This window comes from Lissotriton helveticus, chromosome 5_1 (genome assembly GCF_964261635.1).
Source record: "Lissotriton helveticus chromosome 5_1, aLisHel1.1, whole genome shotgun sequence".
NCBI classification, from domain to species: Eukaryota; Metazoa; Chordata; class Amphibia; order Caudata; family Salamandridae; genus Lissotriton; species Lissotriton helveticus.
Genome location: NC_136065.1, coordinates 2,050,749,217 through 2,050,768,560, shown reverse-complemented (window position 1 = coordinate 2,050,768,560; position 19,344 = coordinate 2,050,749,217). Strand labels below are relative to the sequence as shown.

The 19,344-nt window shown below is 43.6% G+C and overlaps 1 protein-coding gene across 1 annotated transcript in view; it reads left to right on the top strand.

The window, feature by feature from the left end:
- The window catches only part of C2 (complement C2), a 658,041-nt gene that overhangs the window by 601,664 nt on the left and 37,033 nt on the right, over nucleotides 1-19,344 (top strand). The window contains exon 15 of the mRNA XM_078645909.1: nucleotides 16,652-16,752. Within this exon, the coding sequence (XP_078502035.1) occupies nucleotides 16,652-16,752 (101 nt within the window). The remainder of the gene's footprint in view (nucleotides 1-16,651; nucleotides 16,753-19,344) is intronic.

Sequence of the window (19,344 nt, the reverse complement as noted above, 5' to 3'; positions counted from 1 at the left end):
AATTAGGAGCATCCAGTATGCCGATGATATTGTACTTTGCAGTCAGACCCCGCTGGGTCTACAACGCTCCATCACGAAGCTCAACGATTACATCAGTGCACAAGGTCTGCCAATTAATCACAAAAAAACAAAGATCGTCTGTTTTGCCTCCCGGCCAGGGAGGAAATCCTTTAATTGGCACATCGCAGGCAATACAATAGAGCAGACCCCCACTTTCAAATACTTGGGAGTAGTAGTCGATGCCAGGTGGTCGCTGAAAGATCATCAGTCATACAGAAAGGCTCAGGCAATCAAACTACGCTTTGCCCTAAATTTACTAAAAACAAAACGTAATTGTCCATCTAACTCACATTTGTTGAAGGTAATAGCTGCAACATTTCTTCCATCTCTTACGTATGGGTCAGAACTGTATAGGGGAAAAGACGCTAACTTCTTGAACACACAACAATCAGAGCTGTTCAAATACATTTTCCAGATTCCGAGGTTTGTTTCCCAATCACAGATCCGCTTGGAATTCGGTCTATTAAATCAGCATCTAATCAGACAAGCAGCCATATTAAAAACATGTTGGAAACTAAGATCTGCTGAAGAGAATATGCTCATGGGCCTCTGTTGGTTTGAGATGAACAACCAGAAAAAGTCAAAAAACCCATGGAAAATGGTATGGGAGAACGCTGTGTCAAACCTCAAGTTGGAAAAGGCATGGAACACAAATCAATCATTTGCGGCGTTCAAAAAAGAGACCAACGCGGCAGCAAAGCAAAGATCATTGGCAATAGACAAAGCTGCTACAGCGAAGAAAAAGCACGGTTGGACTGTGCTGGCCACGTACGGGAAATTGGAGCCGCAACCATATTTGGTTAATCACATATCCCCAGCAGCCCAAAAAATACTTCTAAAATTACGGCTGGGAACCTCCATTTTAAAATATCAGACTCCTGCGTGGAAGCAAACATGGCCGACACCCGTCTGTAGACTATGTGGGCAAATGGAAGAAACTATGATGCACATACTGTGCATTTGTCCGGCTTTGACAAACCTGAGACGTTATTACCTACTCCACGTCTTCAGACTTTCTCAAATTAGATCATGCCGCCCGGCCGTCATGCTAGCTTTGAACAGCCACCAACTGCAGACAGCCTGTAGGCCGCTAGATTTTGTCAAAAGGCACTTCAGCTAATAGTGAACATTGAGAACAAGGATTCCAAAGGTCTGAACCTCATTGTGTGAAGTGCAATAAACCAGTTACATCCGCAAATATATCCTGTACATAGACATTATAGAAAGTTTTCTTTTTTTAATGATCCGTCAGCTGGTACATTATAGTTTTAAATCATGTGTTATTTCTTTTTATGCTAACAATATTGTAAAGGTTTTCATTAACTACATACAATAACAAGCATTGGCATTGCCAATAGGTCTCGCTTGGGGACCTTATAAGTATTTAGTTTTGCCGCACAATATCCGATTATGCAACAAGCATTGTTGCATAATCGGATATTGTGCTGCAAAACTAAATACTGCAAAACTAAATACTTATAAGGTCCCCAAGCGAGACCTATTGGCAATGCCAATACTTGTTAAATTTTGTAACACTGTCTGGGCATTGTACAAGTTTAATACCCAAATATAGCAATAAGCAAAAGAAAGGTGAACAGTCTAGCTTTGCAATGGGCCTTCCTTTGCACAGTATAATTTTGACCTAATTGAGGTAGAAACTATTTTTGTTTTGTTTTAGCTGCAGGTTATGCGGCAGATGGTGGATTACGTGACAAATCTATAATTATGCTGAAATTGCCGCAGCCTCACAATCGCATAATTCCAGTGGCCTTAATCAAACCCTAGAAAGAGAGATTGGCATGCCAGGCGCAGCAGTTCAGTTTTAGGAAGCAAAGGAGAGAGGTCTCAGCTGACACAGTATTGAGGTGTCTCACACAGCAGTGATGAGAGGCCAAGCGCTGTGAAAAGAGATCACACAGAGGCCGAGAGAGGCCCTGCCCATGGAGAGGGAAAGTGGGTTTCGTGCATAGGTGAGAGGTCTGGCACTACAAGAGACACACAGATCTTGCAAAGTGAGGGGGCTCGCTGCGATGGTTCTGGTACTGTGGATTGGCACAAGAGGTCTCTCACCAAGTGAGAGCTCTCAAAAGGTAGTGAAAGGCCCCGTCTAGCACGGAGGGGCCTCACAGAGTGACAAGCGCCCTGGAACTGTGAAGAAGCGCTGACTGTCCTCACACACCTAGCCTTTTCCTGTAGATCCCAGCTTCTGGTAGAGACAGCACACAGCGGAAATCCTTGCAAGATTCTTTAAAAAGTAAAAGCAACAAAAATTGAAAGGACTGAAGTTTTACACGAGTTGGAATAACAAGAACATACTTCCAAAACAAGCCAAAACAAATGGAAGCAAATGGTGGGGGCCTGAAGGAGGAGGGGGTGCGAGGGATGAGGGAACGCGGCCTGGGGGAAGCTGGCTGGGGACAGAATGCAGAGCGCACGCTGGGCGAAGCCCTTTGATGTGCTGTGAGCGACCGGAATGAATGATTAGGGGAGGAGAAGCGGGAAACTGAAAGTACGGCCGGCCTGCGTCCGGCCATGAATAATTAGGGGAGGAGAAGCCCTGGCCGTGAATGCGCGTGCATGTTGCTCACGTGGTTCACATGAACTGCAAGAAAACGCCATGAAAACGCCAGCAAAAAGCTGGTGGTTTCATGATGTTTTCGCCGCTTGAATTCTCGCTCCGCTCGATGCGCATGTGCGCATCGATAGGTCGCGAGACCTAAAAATGTACTTACTCATCTCAGAATATTATGCACACCGTATTCTTCTGTAAACACTTCTTATGCCTGAGACAGAAATTTATAAAACCCTTATTACTACAGTTGGGTTTCAGATATTGTCATCCGGCGTATACATATTTGCAAATTTTACCAGACATTTTTATGTGTTTTGTAATGTTGCGTTTCTTGTTGACTGTTATTAATCGTAGGAAGCAGCTGTAAACTATGATTATATTAAAGTGTTACTGATGACGCAAAGCTTCGCATATTTGCGACCTTGCTGTATTCATGAACCTCGTTTATGTGTAACAAGGTAATAAGTGTACGTCTTACTAACGTTTATATTAAGTTTGAATAAGGATTAAGAAGCTTGCCTATGTGTATTCCTAATGATTTTAATCCGTGTCCGTAAAATATGGCCGCCGCTTGTATTTAGTTACTGCGCATGCGTCAGCCACACTCACGTGTCCTGACGGGTCTGCAGAAGTGGAGGGAAATTTATGCGCATGCGTAATACATAGCTTTGCCAATCATGTGGTACTGCTCGTGCCACTGCTCTTGTCATTGTTGAAATGTAGCTAACATTTAGACTGCATAAGTATATTTTATGATGATAAGTTGAAAGTACAACCCTGTGATGTGATTTCATAACGTTATTTCTATGTATTAATTTGTTCTCGCTTACTTTTCATGTACCGCGGGGAATGGGGGTCTGTCTGTACCGAGAGCCATCTTGGAGGTCCCTTCTGCGCATGATCGCCTTTCCAGGGACCTGACAACTTTGGCTGATGGAACTTAGCCAGCTGGCAGTGATGGGCAAGAAGCTCCTGAGAACTGACCTGAAAAACCCAGGAAAACGGAGCCAATTGTCCTAGCTCGGCAACAATGTTAATTGTCACTCGTATTTCTGCACAGTTTCTCATGGGAACCCCAATCTTGCTAGGCGGTACCCAAATATGTAAAGTAGGCATCTAAATAGCGTATTATGATTGGTGTGTTACCCAAATCCTACCTTAGGACCAATCCGAATTCAGGGATTCTGACACTTGAACCCGGAGGAAAAATATTCCTGTGAAAAGCTCTTTTACCCCAGACCTCTTTATGAAAACGAAGAGAAGCCATTAAGTTCAGGAGTGCCCTTTTTGCAGCCTCCATATGGGGAGGAGCGCAGGTCATTTGGGACAGGAACTTTGTTCCCGAAACCAAATTATGGTGGGGGACCAAGTGAGACGCATCCTACTGCCCCGAGTTTTACGCCTCAACTGACCCCACAGATGATACCTGACCGAACCTTAGGAAGAGTATTAGATGAAAGGGAGCAAGAGGCCATAGCTAGACAGAGATCAGAAATAATTCAGAAAATCTCCCAGTTAAATACCAGTCCTGAAGCTTTGACTATTCCGGTAACAATCGGACCCGTGGTTCCATTGTACGGGAATAGTCAAGGAGGTCCGAACCCTCCAGTTATGAACCCGATAATGGCCCCACCGAGGCAAGAGCCCCTACTGATAGACGATCAGTCCAGTGAGTGCGAATCCGAAGTTGTGTTCTTGGACTTGCCAAACAAACAAACAGGGAAGGGAGTGCAGAAGAGGCATAACCCTTTTGATACAAAAGAAATTAAATTAGAATCAGCAACGGGTACCAGGAGTGTCTCTTTGGTAACGCCGGAAGAAATTGAAAATTGGAGTCGTGAGTTAGAAAAACAGGCTCCGCAAACGAAACCTTTAGACCTCTACAAACTGAGAGTAGAAATAGAGGAATTAATGGCAGGAAATGTGGGGTTAGACAGATTGAATACCTATTCTGAAGAAGAGTTGCTGTTTATGTGTAAAAGTCTTACCCGGAGTACTAGGGTGCTCCACGAAAAACTGACAGACACCGCAGCTAGTATGGGAATAGATATATCCAGATCAAAGCCCTTGCAGAAACCATACCGAGCTGAGTTCTCAAACAAGGATTTAGAGAATTTGAATGTGTCAGGAAGGAAGTTGCAGATTAAAGAGTTGCTTGCGGTTTTGCAAAAATGGGGAGACGTGGAAAGATGGAAAACGAGGTGGGCGCGAAAGAAAGATGAGGCCCGATCCAGACAAGCAACCCCTGAGTTTCCTTTGAGAGAAGTAGACAAGCCCGAAACGTTATGCCCCATGCGTGAAGTACCAGGTGGGAGGTATGTGCACGTTCCATGGTCCAGACAAGATATTGTGTCCTTTACTAACGATTTCCCGAAACTGCGCGAGAAACCGGTTGAATGGTACCGGCAAGTAGAAAGGTTCGTAAAGGTGCAAAAATGTCTGTGGAAAGACCTGGATGGGTTTTTCGACATTGTGGTCCCGGTCGATCTATGGACCGAGTGTAAAATAGCCATAGCTTGGCCTAGTGAGGAGTACACAAGAGATAAAGAAACAGGGGAACCATCGAAAGAAGTGATGAGAAAATATGAACAAGTAATTCAGCATCTGAAACTAAAGGTGCCAGCTAAGGAAACTGATTGGACCAGGATAGATAGAACAACGCAGGAAAGAGAGGAGACAGTGCACTCCTATTATGAAAGGCTGTTGCAGGTGTTTAAAACATACAGTGGTATAGATAACATCGAGATGAAGGATATGACGCACTTTATTTACAGGTTTGTAAATGGTTTAAGACCTGAAATTTGTCAGTGGATAAAAGATAACAAAATCTGTTGGCACTCCAAAAAGGTAGACGAGGTCCTGCGGTACGCAAAGTACTGCGAGGACGAGATAGCAGAAAAGAAAAAGGCTCTCAAGGAAAAAGTGATGTGGGCTCAGGTGAAGCTCGCAGAACAGCAGGAAAAGCAGTTGAGTAACATGGTCAAAAATGCTAAGAACGAAGACCCTGGGGGAGGGGGAGGAGGTAAGCCCCGGCCCAAAATGAGCAGGGAGGAGGCTATGAAGAAATTTCCCTGCCATCAGTGCGGCGAAATTGGACACTGGCGTAACGAGTGTCCTTACTTGCCCGAAGATAACCCCAAAACTCCTGATTTAACTCCACAGACGCAGAAAGAGAGACCAAGAAAGACTCAACAACAGGTAAAAACAGTTCAGGTGCCCCGAGCACCAAAGCAAGTATACAGGGGAAAACAGGCAGAGGGAGATGAGATAGAAGTCTGGGAAAGCAATGAGAACCGAAATGCAGCAACTTCGCAGTATCTTTTAAATGATACCTTCCTTTGTGATGACCAGTACTGACGGGGCCTGAGAGGGGAGGACGAGGAGTGCGTACTTGGCGCCTCCTTGCCGGTAGACCAGTCCGGACCATACATTGAAGAAAAGGTTGACGGAAATGATGTCACCTTTCTGTTAGACACTGGCGCTACCCGTTCTACTGTAAGAACAGTGGACGTTCCAAACCTACCCCTCTCGGGAGAAGCCATCCAAGTAGTGGGTGTATCTAATCAATTGATTAGTACTCCTGTTACCAAGCCCATGGAAATATCAATTGGAAACTTTAAGGAAATGCATAGATTTGTCGTTTGCGACACCAGTCCGGTAAACTTACTGGGACGCGATTTGCTGTGCAAAATGAACTGTACCATCTTTTGCACACCAAAGGGTGTTGAAATTCAGACCCCAGATGAAGACGGCATTTATAAATTAATGTTAGTCCGCCCTGACTCGGAAATTAAACGAATGACCATGCAGGATTTACCCAAAGAACTTCAGGAAGCAGTGAAGCCAGAGGTGTGGGACTTTACTGGGAAAGATGTGGGGTTAATGAAAAATGTGGACCCCATACAGATAGCAATAAAGGACAATGCAGTATACCCCAATACTAAACCCTACAGAATGAATGCAGAAGTGAAAGCTGGTGTTGCTGTGGAAATACAGAAATTGCTAGAAGGAAACATCATACAGGAGGTAATGAGTAGCCCATGTAACTCTCCGATTATGGGCATCAAGAAGCCTAGTGGCAAGTACAGAGTAGTACAGGATCTACGAAAAGTCAACAAAATAGTAGTTCCCTGTTGCCCTATTGTCCCGAACCCAGCAGTGATTCTGTATCAGATTCCCTGGGATGCTGAGTGGTTCACTGTGATAGACTTGTGTCATGCATTCTTTTCCATTCCTTTGCATCCAGATAGCAAATTTCTTTTCTCATTTGCCTTCGAGGGTCACGTGTATTGCTGGAACCGGGTCCCTCAAGGGTATACAGAGAGCCCCTCTATCTTTAATCAGATCTTGAAAAAATGTTTGGAAACTTTGGTCTTACCTGGGAACTCTGTCTTAGTGCAATACATAGACGACCTCTTGGTGGCGTCTAAAAGTCATAAGGATTGTGTGATTGACACCATTGCCCTACTGAATCACCTGTGTGAAAAGGGACATAAAGTGTCCCCTGACAAGTTACAGTTTTGTGCAAAATCGGTGAAATATCTGGGGCACCAGATAGAAAAAGGTGTCAGAAAAGTGACATCGGAAAGAGTGAGGATAATTCAAAAGATGCAGTTACCCCGTACTCAAAAAGAGATCAGAATGTTCCTGGGTGTGATAGGATACTGCAGGCAGTGGATTCTGGGATTTGCAGTCCTAGCCAGGCCCTTAATAAAAATGACCAAGAGAGGAACACCCGAGATTGTAGAATGGGATGATGAAAGCTTAACAGCCTTCACCAAACTGCGAGATTGTCTGTGTACAGCACCTGCATTGGGAATGCCAGATTATTCCAAAGAATTTGCCCTATTCTGTGACACTCGCGATAATTGCGCATTGTCAGTCCTAACTCAAGAACATGGCACAACAAGAAGGCCTGTGGCATATTTCTCTGCCACCTTGGATCCAGTGGCTGCTGGATTACCAGGTTGTCTGAAAGCAGTAGCTGCTACCTGTGCCAGTTTAGAACAGAGTGAGTCAATTGTCATGGGACATCCGGTAACTGTGTATGTTCCACATGGAGTGGTAATTTTGTTGACCAGAACAAAAACTCAATATCTCACCCCTAGTCGGCTGACTAAATATGAGAGGATTCTTGTGGGTGCTGCAAATGTAAACATTGTTAGGTGCAGTATTCTGAACCCAGCCACTTTACTCCCCGACCCAAAGGATATGGAAGGGGGGGTGGATGATGAACATGATTGTATTGATCTAACGGAATTCGATACCAAGCCACGCCCAGACATAAAAGAAACGCCATTGCCTGTGCATGATAAAGAACTATTTGTAGATGGTTCATGTCTAAGGCATGAACAAGGAGGCCTGAGTGCTGCCTATGCAGTAGTGTCCCTAGAGAAAATTGAGGAAGCAGGTTATCTATATCACATCAAGTCTGCACAAGTAGCCGAATTGATTGCTATGATAAAAGCTTGCCAAATTGGGAAGAACCTACGCATAACAGTGTATACTGACAGTCAGTACTGTTATGGGGTCGTGCATGACTTTGGCCAATTGTGGCTACAGAGGGAGTTCCTGACTTCATCAGGTACCCCTATTCGAAATGGAAAGGTGGTTCAGGACCTTTTAGAGGCAATCCAGTTACCAAAGGAACTGGCAGTGGTAAAATGTGCTGCTCATAAGAAGAGCATGGACAAGGTATCACTGGGAAACGATTATGCTGATCGAGTGGCCCAATGGTGCGCAAGAGATCGGTATATCGTAAATCCAAAACGAGGGGGGCCAGGAACCAGCTGCCAACTTCAGGTGTTTGAAGAAGTGCCTACATGGGATGAAGTGAAAGAGTGGCAGCAGGCGGCACCTTGGCAAGAAAGAGAGAAGTGGAAGAACGATGGGTGTAGACCAAGACGTGTGGATGGTGTCATTATAGGTCCAACTGGTATGCCTGTGTTACCCAGACACCTACTTAGCACAATGGCAAGGTTGATACATGAAGGATCACACATTGGTAGGGACGTCATGATTCTAGTGTTCCAACAGACTTGGTACAGTAAAAAGTTCAGGAAAGTAGCAGAGTCCCTCTGCCAGAGGTGCCTGTCATGTCAAAAGATGAACCCAGGGAAGAGGACTGTGGTGGAACTGGGGAAAATTGGGAGGTCCGGGGGTCCCTTTGTAAGAATACAGGTTGATTTCATCACCATGCCCCGTTGTGAAGGGAAACGATATGTCCTTGTCATGGTCTGTTTATTTTCAAAGTGGGTGGAAGCTTTCCCTACTCCCCAAAATGACGCAAAAACAGTAGCTAAGTGTTTATTAAAAGAACTGATACCTAGGTTCGGGGTTCCAGTCACTATTGAATCAGATCAAGGCTCACATTTTCATAATGAAGTGATCGACGAACTCTGTAAGGCCTTTGGAATTTCACAAAAGCTTCACTGTGCCTACCGTCCAGAGGCTTCTGGAGTAGTGGAACAAATAAATGGAACTATCAATAACAGACTAGCAAAACTGTGTGATGCAACTAAATTAACCTGGGTGAAGGCCCTGCCCTTGGTCCTGATGGGACTCAGAAGTATTCCTGATCGCAAAACAGGCCTAAGTCCCCATGAAATCATTATGGGAAGAGTGATGAGACAAGCATGGGTACCAGGAAGCAAACTGTTGAGTATTACTGATGATTTGGTACTTGAATACTGCAAGCGATTGGGTGACCAAGTGCGTTCTATCTCTCGCCAGATCGGAGAAGACGCCATCCTCAATCCAACGACTCCTCTCCACAAACTGGTCCCGGGGGACTGAGTGAAGATAAAGAAGCACACTCGGAAGAGCTGCCTGGAGCCAAGGTGGGGAGAAAAACGTCAGGTGATCCTGGTAACTACCACAGCAGTAAAGTGTGCAGGAGTTCCACGCTGGGTACACGCCAGCCACACCCAGAAGGTACCACCAGACGAGGAGCCTGAAGCAGAAGTACGTCCAGCAGAGGACTCTGCAGGAGCCAGACCGGAAGTAGCTGATGACGTACAGCCCAGTACCAGTCGAGCTGCAGAATCAGCAGATGTTGGCCCAAGAATAGTTGATGACGAACTACCAAGAGTCCAGCCTGCTGAAGGGGTCCAAGAAGCTGAGCCAGAAGTAGCTGAAGACGAGCTGCCAAGTATATAGCCAGAAGAGTGGATTCCATTGATTGATCTGACTGAAGATCCAATTCGAACAAGGGAGCGACTACAGGAAGGTAGAGAGTGGACTAGTGAGGAAAAGCAAGGCACAGGCGAAGAACCTCAGAATCTTGAGATTCACATCAAAACTGAGGAAGGAGAAGGTCAGACAGGGACAGAGCACGTGATTGATACAGAACAAGTGAATAAGACTGAACAAGTGCCCGATACTGAACAAGTGCAGGATACAGAGCAAGTGTTTGATACTCCTCCACTGACTCCTGATATCGGGAAGGGACAGACTAGAAATAGTGTAATAGTTCGAGCAGAAGAAAGTCCAGAGATCGAAGTGCTTGAACAGGATCAGGTAGGATTAGAAGAACGTGTTCAGGAAACAGAATCAGAGACACTTGGAGAGCAAACATACAATTTACCTGAACAAGGCCAGATTAGTAACCAGGCAGAAGAAATAGATGCGAGCCCTGGTATTAGTCAGATAGAAGACGAAGAAACTGAAACAGAATTACCAACGGTAAATGAGAACAAAAGGGCAAGAGAAGAAAACGAAGTCCAAGTACCAACTAAAAGACTTAAGAAAAGGAAGCATCTTGAGCCCAGATTCGTAAAGAAGTTAAGACTAAGGATAAAGACGGTAGAAGAAAAACGTGCAGAAGAAAGGAGAAGTGCACACATAGCTAAACAACAAGAAGATACTTCCAACAGAAGGAGTGATCGAATAAAAAGGCAAAACAAAAGGTACAAGTCACCTGAATGGACACTTGTGTGCAGCTCAAAAGATACGTGAAAAACATTACTAATTTGACAAAGGAACTCAAACCACTCGAGGTTGATAGTGCCTGGAAGAGACTGGTAGATGGTCTCTCAAATGTAGGTCATTGGCTTGCTAGTATAGGTAAAAGCTTATTGTTTAAGGTACTGATGCCAATTGGAATTATAGGTCTCATCCTATTTTTCATATTTGTCTGTTGTAAATGCCGCAAGCGCACCAAAAGGCATGAGGTGAATGCAAGAGGGGTGAAACGAAGTGTGGATGAGCTCGAATTAGAAGAGATGAATAATCAGATTTATAAAAAGGTGAAAAGTTCTCACCCTACCAGAACTGAGAGAGAGAAACTAGAGCGATTACTGGAGGAGATAGAGCTGTATAAAGTGTGAAAGAAAGTTGGCATCTGGTTCCATTTATTTTGTGATGATAGTAAATATCATCAAAGAGGGGATTGATGAAGCAAAGCTTCGCATATTTGCGACCTTGCTGTATTCATGAACCTCGTTTATGTGTAACAAGGTAATAAGTGTACGTCTTACTAACGTTTATATTAGGTTTGAATAAGGATTAAGAAGCTTGCCTATGTGTATTCCTAATGATTTTAATCCGTGTCCGTAAAATATGGCCGCCGCTTGTATTTAGTTACTGCGCATGCGTCAGCCACACTCACGTGTCCTGACGGGTCTGCAGAAGTGGAGGGAAATTTATGCGCATGCGTAATACATAGCTTTGCCAATCATGTGGTACTGCTCGTGCCACTGCTCTTGTCATTGTTGAAATGTAGCTAACATTTAGACTGCATAAGTATATTTTATGATGATAAGTTGAAAGTACAACCCTGTGATGTGATTTCATAACGTTATTTCTATGTATTAATTTGTTCTCGCTTACTTTTCATGTACCGCGGGGAATGGGGGTCTGTCTGTACCGAGAGCCATCTTGGAGGTCCCTTCTGCGCATGATCGCCTTTCCAGGGACCTGACAACTTTGGCTGATGGAACTTAGCCAGCTGGCAGTGATGGGCAAGAAGCTCCTGAGAACTGACCTGAAAAACCCAGGAAAACGGAGCCAATTGTCCTAGCTCGGCAACAATGTTAATTGTCACTCGTATTTCTGCACAGTTTCTCATGGGAACCCCAATCTTGCTAGGCGGTACCCAAATATGTAAAGTAGGCATCTAAATAGCGTATTATGATTGGTGTGTTAACCAAATCCTACCTTAGGACCAATCCGAATTGAGGGATTCTGACACTTTGCAACATTGGGGGGTGGTACACCGTCCCAAAAAGAGTATATCTACCCTGGGTTCACCTAGGGAAATTGTCCGACTTGTCTGGTTTAGCTGACCTGTCACTGACCCATCGTACTCAATAGGTGACTGAAGATACAGAGCACTGCGGAGCACTCTGTCCGAAATTGACCATAGACTAAGGTTTTACTGAACCTTAAAGTGCTGGCAAGCACTTTGCTGGGAGTTCGCTGACCCAATCGGGGTCTTGATCGATAGCTGCAGAGAGGGTGGAGCGCAGGCGTTGCTTCCAAACTGCGGGTGCGGTCCTGTCCTGAGCGGTCCTGTCCTGAGGGTTTGCTGTCCTGTCCTGAGGGTCCTGTCCTGATTCCTAATCTGAGGGTATCCTGTCCTGTCCGGGGTGTCCATTCTGCACCTGCTGTCCTTTGAGGGGTATCCTTCCTTGAGGGTTTCCTGTCCTTAACTGACCCGTGGCCAGGGTTTGGTTTCCACACCAGTCTAGGTAAATACTGCTCTAAATTCTTTAAACTTGCACCTTTCTATTTTTCTATCTTTTGCTTTAATAAAGAGACATCTTGCACATGTTGATTTTCCATGCTTTTGCCGCAAACTATTGAAACGTAAAGTCATTTGCATAATTTTTCTTAAATATGTTCCCATGTTACCCTACCTTTTAGAAATCCTATTTTGCATTGCATTTTGTCATTTCCTGATATGGTCTAGAACGGCCTTACTTAAATTTTCTAAAGATTTCTTGCCTTGAATGCATAGCATATTTCCTGTTATATCTCATTATTGCATTTAAATGATTACCCTGTCTTTATTTCTCTATAGCTATATAATTTACATTATCTTGGTTATTGATTGCCTTATTCTTGTGTATCTTATGCATGAAGAAAACGAACTTTAGATAAACATTTTAAAACTTCCAGTTGTCCGTGGTCATTTACAACAGTATTGAATGTCATTTGAAATTGCATTGGCTGCCTTTCCTTTTACAGCTAGGCCCCTGATCCATTGAAGTCATAGGTACCCGTGTCGGTGGATGGTAAGTCGGGTACACTGAGTAATAACAGTAGGGAACACACACAATTGGTAGCAGCCCGTGAAGTCGCCCTGTCAATGAATAGTGTGAATTGAAAGTATATGGGCCCTGAAGCCGGAAACGGCGGAATCATTGGCTGGGTGACCTCGCTCGCTCTATCATTACGATGTTAGACCTTTTATATTTCGAGTTCTCACTTTTCAAATAAGGATGAATTTTGTATAATTGTTTTTAAATTGTATTCTTGGTCATTTTAATCATTGTATCGATGTATTTTGTAGCTTTTATGATTCACTTTGTGACTTCGAATAAAGCTTATTGTGATTTGATTTAAAGTCACTGGTACCTATGACTCAAGATGTCCACATGATTCATGGGAAACCCCTTCCCGTACTACTTTACGCAGATTATGCGGTTCTTATAGGCTGCAATCCTAATTCTCTGTGTATTCTAGTACAGTTCTTTGTTAAATATATGGATAGTCTGGACTTGTGCGTAAAATTTAAAAAAATCGTTTTTAATGTGTTGTGGCCCCAGAAAACGCCAGCTTAGTTCTATTGTTGCCGCAATCAAAAATGGACAAGTACCTGTAAATTCCCGTACCTTAAAGTTCTTTGCTGCAAATGGCTCCTGGACTGAGCACCTCACTCACTTCAGGAGCAAGTTCTCAAAGACTATTAACTCTATTTTTAGTTTTTCCCGCCCAAAGACGACAGGTGCTATTTTAGCCATCTTAACATTTTTTAAACTACAATGTGTCCCTGTGGCTACTAAAGGAGCTGAGAATTTGGGGTACCGCAGATAGCTCCTGCATTCAGCAGGAAGAAAACCGGTTCTGTAGAAAGCTGTTGAGTTTCCCAATCTCTGGCTATCAGTTTGGAAGAATCAGGCAGCTACCTTAACAAAAAATATTATAACAGATTGTTTGAAGTGTGAGAAGGGGATGGACATTCTCTGGCTATTCGGACTGTATCAGAGCTTACGCAGCGTTAATAAGGGCTGTATTTTCTTAAATCCTAGCGAGGCTGGAACTGTAAATAAAAAAGAACTTAGAAGCACTCTCTATTTGTCATATAGCACTCAAGAACTGTGTTGGAATCAAAGAAACCCTCTGTTTCCAGTTATATGCCTTACGAATGGCACTGCTACCCTCTACCAAATTATCTCACCCTACCTATGAGTCGTTGGGAAAGGAGCCTCCTATTCCGCCTGAGGGCTGGGACAGTTACATTTGCACTGTGTTTCCCCATGGGTTACCACCCGAAACTTGATTCACTACTCTGTCCATGTGACGGGGTGAGTGGCCAATCAATCCAACACTTCTTGTTTTTCTGCAAATACTACATTAAATATATCAAGTAGCTTCTTCTCCCATTTTTTAACAAGAGTAGGCCTATCAGTCTGGTTTCTGCTTATTCATGCATGCTTGCCTTGGCTGATGAAGAGTTGGTTTTTCGCCTAAGCACATTTTTGAGAATTGCCACCAGGGCGTGCAAGACAATGCTTAATCACTGAGTTTTAATCATGCACGGACAGTTCATAATCATCGAATGGATTGGTTTTATATATTAGTGATTTATTTATCATTTATGATTTTTGTCTCAATTTGCAATCTAAATTTTATGATATTGTGTTCATTCAACTGTAATTCTTCCTGTTATGTATTGCTATTCTTTTCTGTTATTTTTAACTATTGTTGCACTTTTATGGATGTAATGTTTATCCGAATAAAGTTTGTGAACTGAACTGAACTGAATCCTAATTAAAACACTGTAAGGCTCCCTCTCCCATTGTCAAGGGAATGGGCTAAGACCTTGAAAATTGCTCTGTTTGAGGGTGAAGCCAGGGTGGGGCTTTTTTCCTTTTCCCCTGCCCTGGATTGCCTGACGTCAAATGGATCTAGAAGAGTGCAGACATCTCACCCGTTTTGTGTTTCTTTATGGTCTGGCTTGGAAGGGCTCCCCTTACATATTGGGAGCCAGCATTACATGTTTTGTTTAGGCAGAGGTTGTTTGCTTCCACACAAAAAAGTGCTTGCCATTCACACAACTGTTGTCACTTTTTTCATTTGTCAGCTAATTGCAAAGAACAAGTTAAAGCTGCTTTTTGGTCCTATTTTAATAATGCATACTTACATGAACGTGGTACCGGCTCCTTAACTCTACAGTTTCTACTATTTAAAGACATACCTATGTTTGAGCAGTTCTTGGATGAAATTGAGCCACCTTTGGCCAAATCAGTCAATCTGCAATATAGGTATGGTGTCTTACAAATTAATGTAAATACCGGCAGATGGGGAAAAAGTATGGGAAATGAGTTGTACAATTGTAAATTGTGCGAACTCAAACACAAAGAAGATGAGGCCCATATTCTCTTCTTTTGTACGGTGTATAAATATTCACGTATGAAATGGATTAAACCTCTCTGTAAAAACTTGGGTATAAGATCTTACAAGGAGGCAGAGAGGATATTTAAATCCACAACTTCTCAGCCTGTAGTTTTTGGAGTTAGTAGGTATCTCCTTAGTGTTTGCTTGACAAGGAAGAAATTCGGGGTCAAAACATAGGGTATATTACACAACAGCCCTGATTCCTACAAGGAATCTCCTAAATTCATAACCAAGCAAAAATATGCTTTTTAACTTACTGGCATTTTAATTATTTATATAATGTAAATAGGCTTTTAAATTTGGTTCTGTAATTGACTATTAAATTGTTTTAAATTGAATTTTGTATGTAAATAATCATAATGATCGAGTAATGTATTTCTATACAAATCGTACATATCGCCCCATGATGTTGTCCTTGTGCACCATAGATGTATTTATTGTACATCGGAAATTATGTTTCAAATGAATGTATTTTATAAAATGTTTTATGGCTTTATGACTAAAATGTCGAAATAAAAGCTTTACAAACATTTATCCAGCCGCCTGAGATTAAGCTTTCAGGGGCACACAGATTACATTGTAATGTTATTAAAGTGTCTTAGTTAAGTAGATATTGTACAGTGTTATTCTCTGACAGCAGCACAGATAGAAGGAGGGCAGTCATTAACCTACATGGATGTTTAGGTTTGGCTTGACAGTGCAACCGCAGAATGCCGCAGTTCGCCTTCTCTGCAACGTCCCCAGATGGAAGAGTGCTCGGTCCCATATGTCTGGCCTCCACTGGCTTCCAGTTCCGCAACGTATCCTCTTTAAAATTTTGGTGCTTGCGTTCAGAGCAATTCATGACCAAGGACCAGTCTATTTAAAGAAAAGATTCACACTGTATGCCCCTACAAGAGCCCTCCGCTCATCTGCTCTATTAAAAATGACCCTCCCGCGATTTAAGCGAACTAGATTGGGGGGTCAGTCCATTTCGGTGGTTGCTGCCCGCGCCTGGAATGCTCTCCCTTTTCATCTTCGCTCCAGTCATACAGTTGCTCAATTTAAAAAAAATCTGAAAACCCACCTTTTCAGTAGCAGTTTTTAATTTGATCCCCGCTCATCTGTCTTTGCCCCTCCCTTCGCGCCAGGATACTCCCCAGTAACAGTGCGCGTTACAAAACCATTTATACATACATACATACATACATACAACTGTCACCTGACCTTTTAACCTACACCCATATTATTCTACATTGTTTTGCTTCCACACAAATACATATCCATTCCCATGCTATGTACTTGTAATGCTTCATAGTACTATTCAATTCCTATAAAAGCAGATCTTTTGGCATTGCCAATGCTTGTTTTCAATTATGTTTATCACTTACTTCTTTATTTTCTTCCTAATAACCTCAGAGCACAAGCTATTGACGAGCAGTGAGATGCCTGTCAAGTTTGTCAGTGTCAAAAATGATCAAAACGAGATACGGACCTTCACACTGATGTTGGATAATAAGGTAACTGCTGTTGTGCATGCTTGCCAGACCCAAAAGCTGTATATTTTGATGTGTGAGGGCAGGGCCGGACTGGGAACCACAACCGGCCCTGGCAAAGTGCTCGGCCGCCCCCCCCCCCTCCTCCCCACTCTGGGATGGGGGGGTTTGGAGGTGCCGCCGAGCTCTTTGCCGGGGCCGGTTTTCAGCCGATTTTGGTACAGGGCCGATTTTGCAGCTAAATCGGCCCTGTACCAAAATCGCCCCCCAGGGGCCCAAATCCGGCCCCCACCCATGCAGCACACCGGGGGATTTCCCGGTGCCCGCTATGGCAAGTCCGGGCCTGTGTGACGGTGTGTGACACCCTGCTCTGACCCAGAAAATATGCTTTGGTGTGTGCCTAGGAAGGCAAGGGTGTGCTTAGCCAGACCTAGAGTCATTGTGCTTTGATGTGTGTAGTTAACATTGTGATGGTTCACGTCACACTATCCAGACCCAAATGCCCTGTATCTTGATTTGTGTCTTCTGCAGTGAAATGTACACTGTGTGTGTATGTGTGTGTGCTACCCAAGCAAGAGTTAATAATGATAATAATAATAATAAAGAAACATTTATAAACCACGTAGCTACCCTGAGGCATCCCAGTGCTGTTTGCAGACACTGACCAAGAGAGTGGCTTTACTAGCCAGTGATTTTAAAAAGCCACTTTTTTCAGTAGTTTCTTGAAAGACATATAATTAGATTCCTGATGTATTTGGAGTGAAAGGGCATTCCACAGCCTAGCTGCATAGTAAGAAAAAAAGCGCCCTCCACTTCTCGCTTTCTTTAGTTTTGGCACTGTGGCGAGTAACAAGTTTGCTGATCGAAGGCTTCTATTCGGTTGGTAAGGGATAATCAAAGAGCGATTGATTGCTGATCCCTTTCCCCAGAATGACTTATGGGTAATACAGAGTGCCTTGAATTTGACTCTCTCCAATATCGGAAGCCAATGTAGGGTTTTCAAAGCAGGTTTGGCTGATTGCCGATAAGGGACATTTAGGAGCAGATGTGCTGCACAGTTCTGAATGATCTGGAGTCTGGCTGTAGTGGTTTTAGGAGCTCCTAGATAGAGTGTATTTCCATAGTCCATGCGTGAAAGAATCAATGCCTGGACCATGATCCTTCTTGCCTGGAATAGGAGGAGAGGGAGGACTTTCCGAGGCATTCTCATGATGCCATAGCACGTTGCAGACAATTTTGCTGTTTGGTGCCCAAAAGTCAGGTAATGATCCAGCCACATGCCAAGACTTTTAATCTGGCCTTTTGGTGGAGGGGAAGGGCAAAGGCGATTTGGGCAGTGTAACTCTGTGATAGGATTCAGCGAGTTACCTAGGAGCATGAGCTCTGTCTTGTCTCCATTCAACTTTAAGCAAGAGAGCTCCATTCATTTGGCAACCTACTCTAAACAAGGACCTAGACTTGCGGAAGAATTGTCTGGGCAATTCAAGGCCTCAACCAATTTTGTGTCCTCCGCATATGTGATGATTTTTATGCCAAATTGTTGAACTATCTCAGCTAATGGCCTCCTACATATATATATAATAAATAACGTGGGGCTCAGGGAGGTTCCCTGAAGCACACCGCATCTGCTAGCCATATGTTTAGACACTACTTCTCCTTAAGAAATCCGAATGGAACGGTCCTCCCCCTGCCACTCCCAGTCTCCCGAGTCTGCGGGTCAGGATATTATGATTGACAGTGTCAAATTTGGCGCTGAGATCCAGGAGAATGATCGCTGCTACGTCACCCTGATCTAAGATCCTCCTGGAATCTTCAGCCACCGGTAAGAGTGCTGTGTCTGTCCCATGTAAGGGCAGACAGCCCGTCTGCGAACACCTTCCTGCACATAAACAATCTTCCACTACAACAAAGGTACCCCGAGCACTATGATGTAAGGGTGTCTGCGTTGGTGCTCGGCAGCTAAAATTAGCGCCAGCCTGTTTTTTGTGACATCACCCAAACGTGGCCCTGAAAACTTGCAGGCCTTAAGGCCCAAGCAATTGTTCAGAAAAAAATAAAAGCAAAATGTAGTTTAGTGAGCATGTCCTAAATAGCATAGTATCCTACTTAACATGAAGGCAGAGTCTGAGGGTGACTGAGCCAGAATTGACTAAAGATGACTCTATAAAATCAAAGGACAGAAAGAGAAAATAATTTGGATGCCCTGGTTCCTGCTTCTGGAGGACATTATTTGATGCATTGCTCATAACCCTGCCCAAAATGTTTAAATCTAATTCTCAACAGACTTGGCTGTGTCTTCTTGAGATTTATAGTTTGGTGGACAGACTACTCTGTCACAAACGTCTCAGATATCCCGTGCACTATAATACAAGTGCATTATATCTAACTGCACTTATATAATATGGCAGATGGGATTTCCATCACGTTTGTGACAGAGTAACCCATCCGTCAAATTCCCAATCAGGCTCAGAGAGTTTGGGGTACCAGGGGAAGATGCAACTGAATGTAGGCACTACATCATTCCCTGCTTCTGTTTTTTAAGAGTATGGTTTTCAGCAAATCCACTACCCATCTTCGGAAATGTGCAAGTGATGGGGTGATTTGTAGCTCAAACGT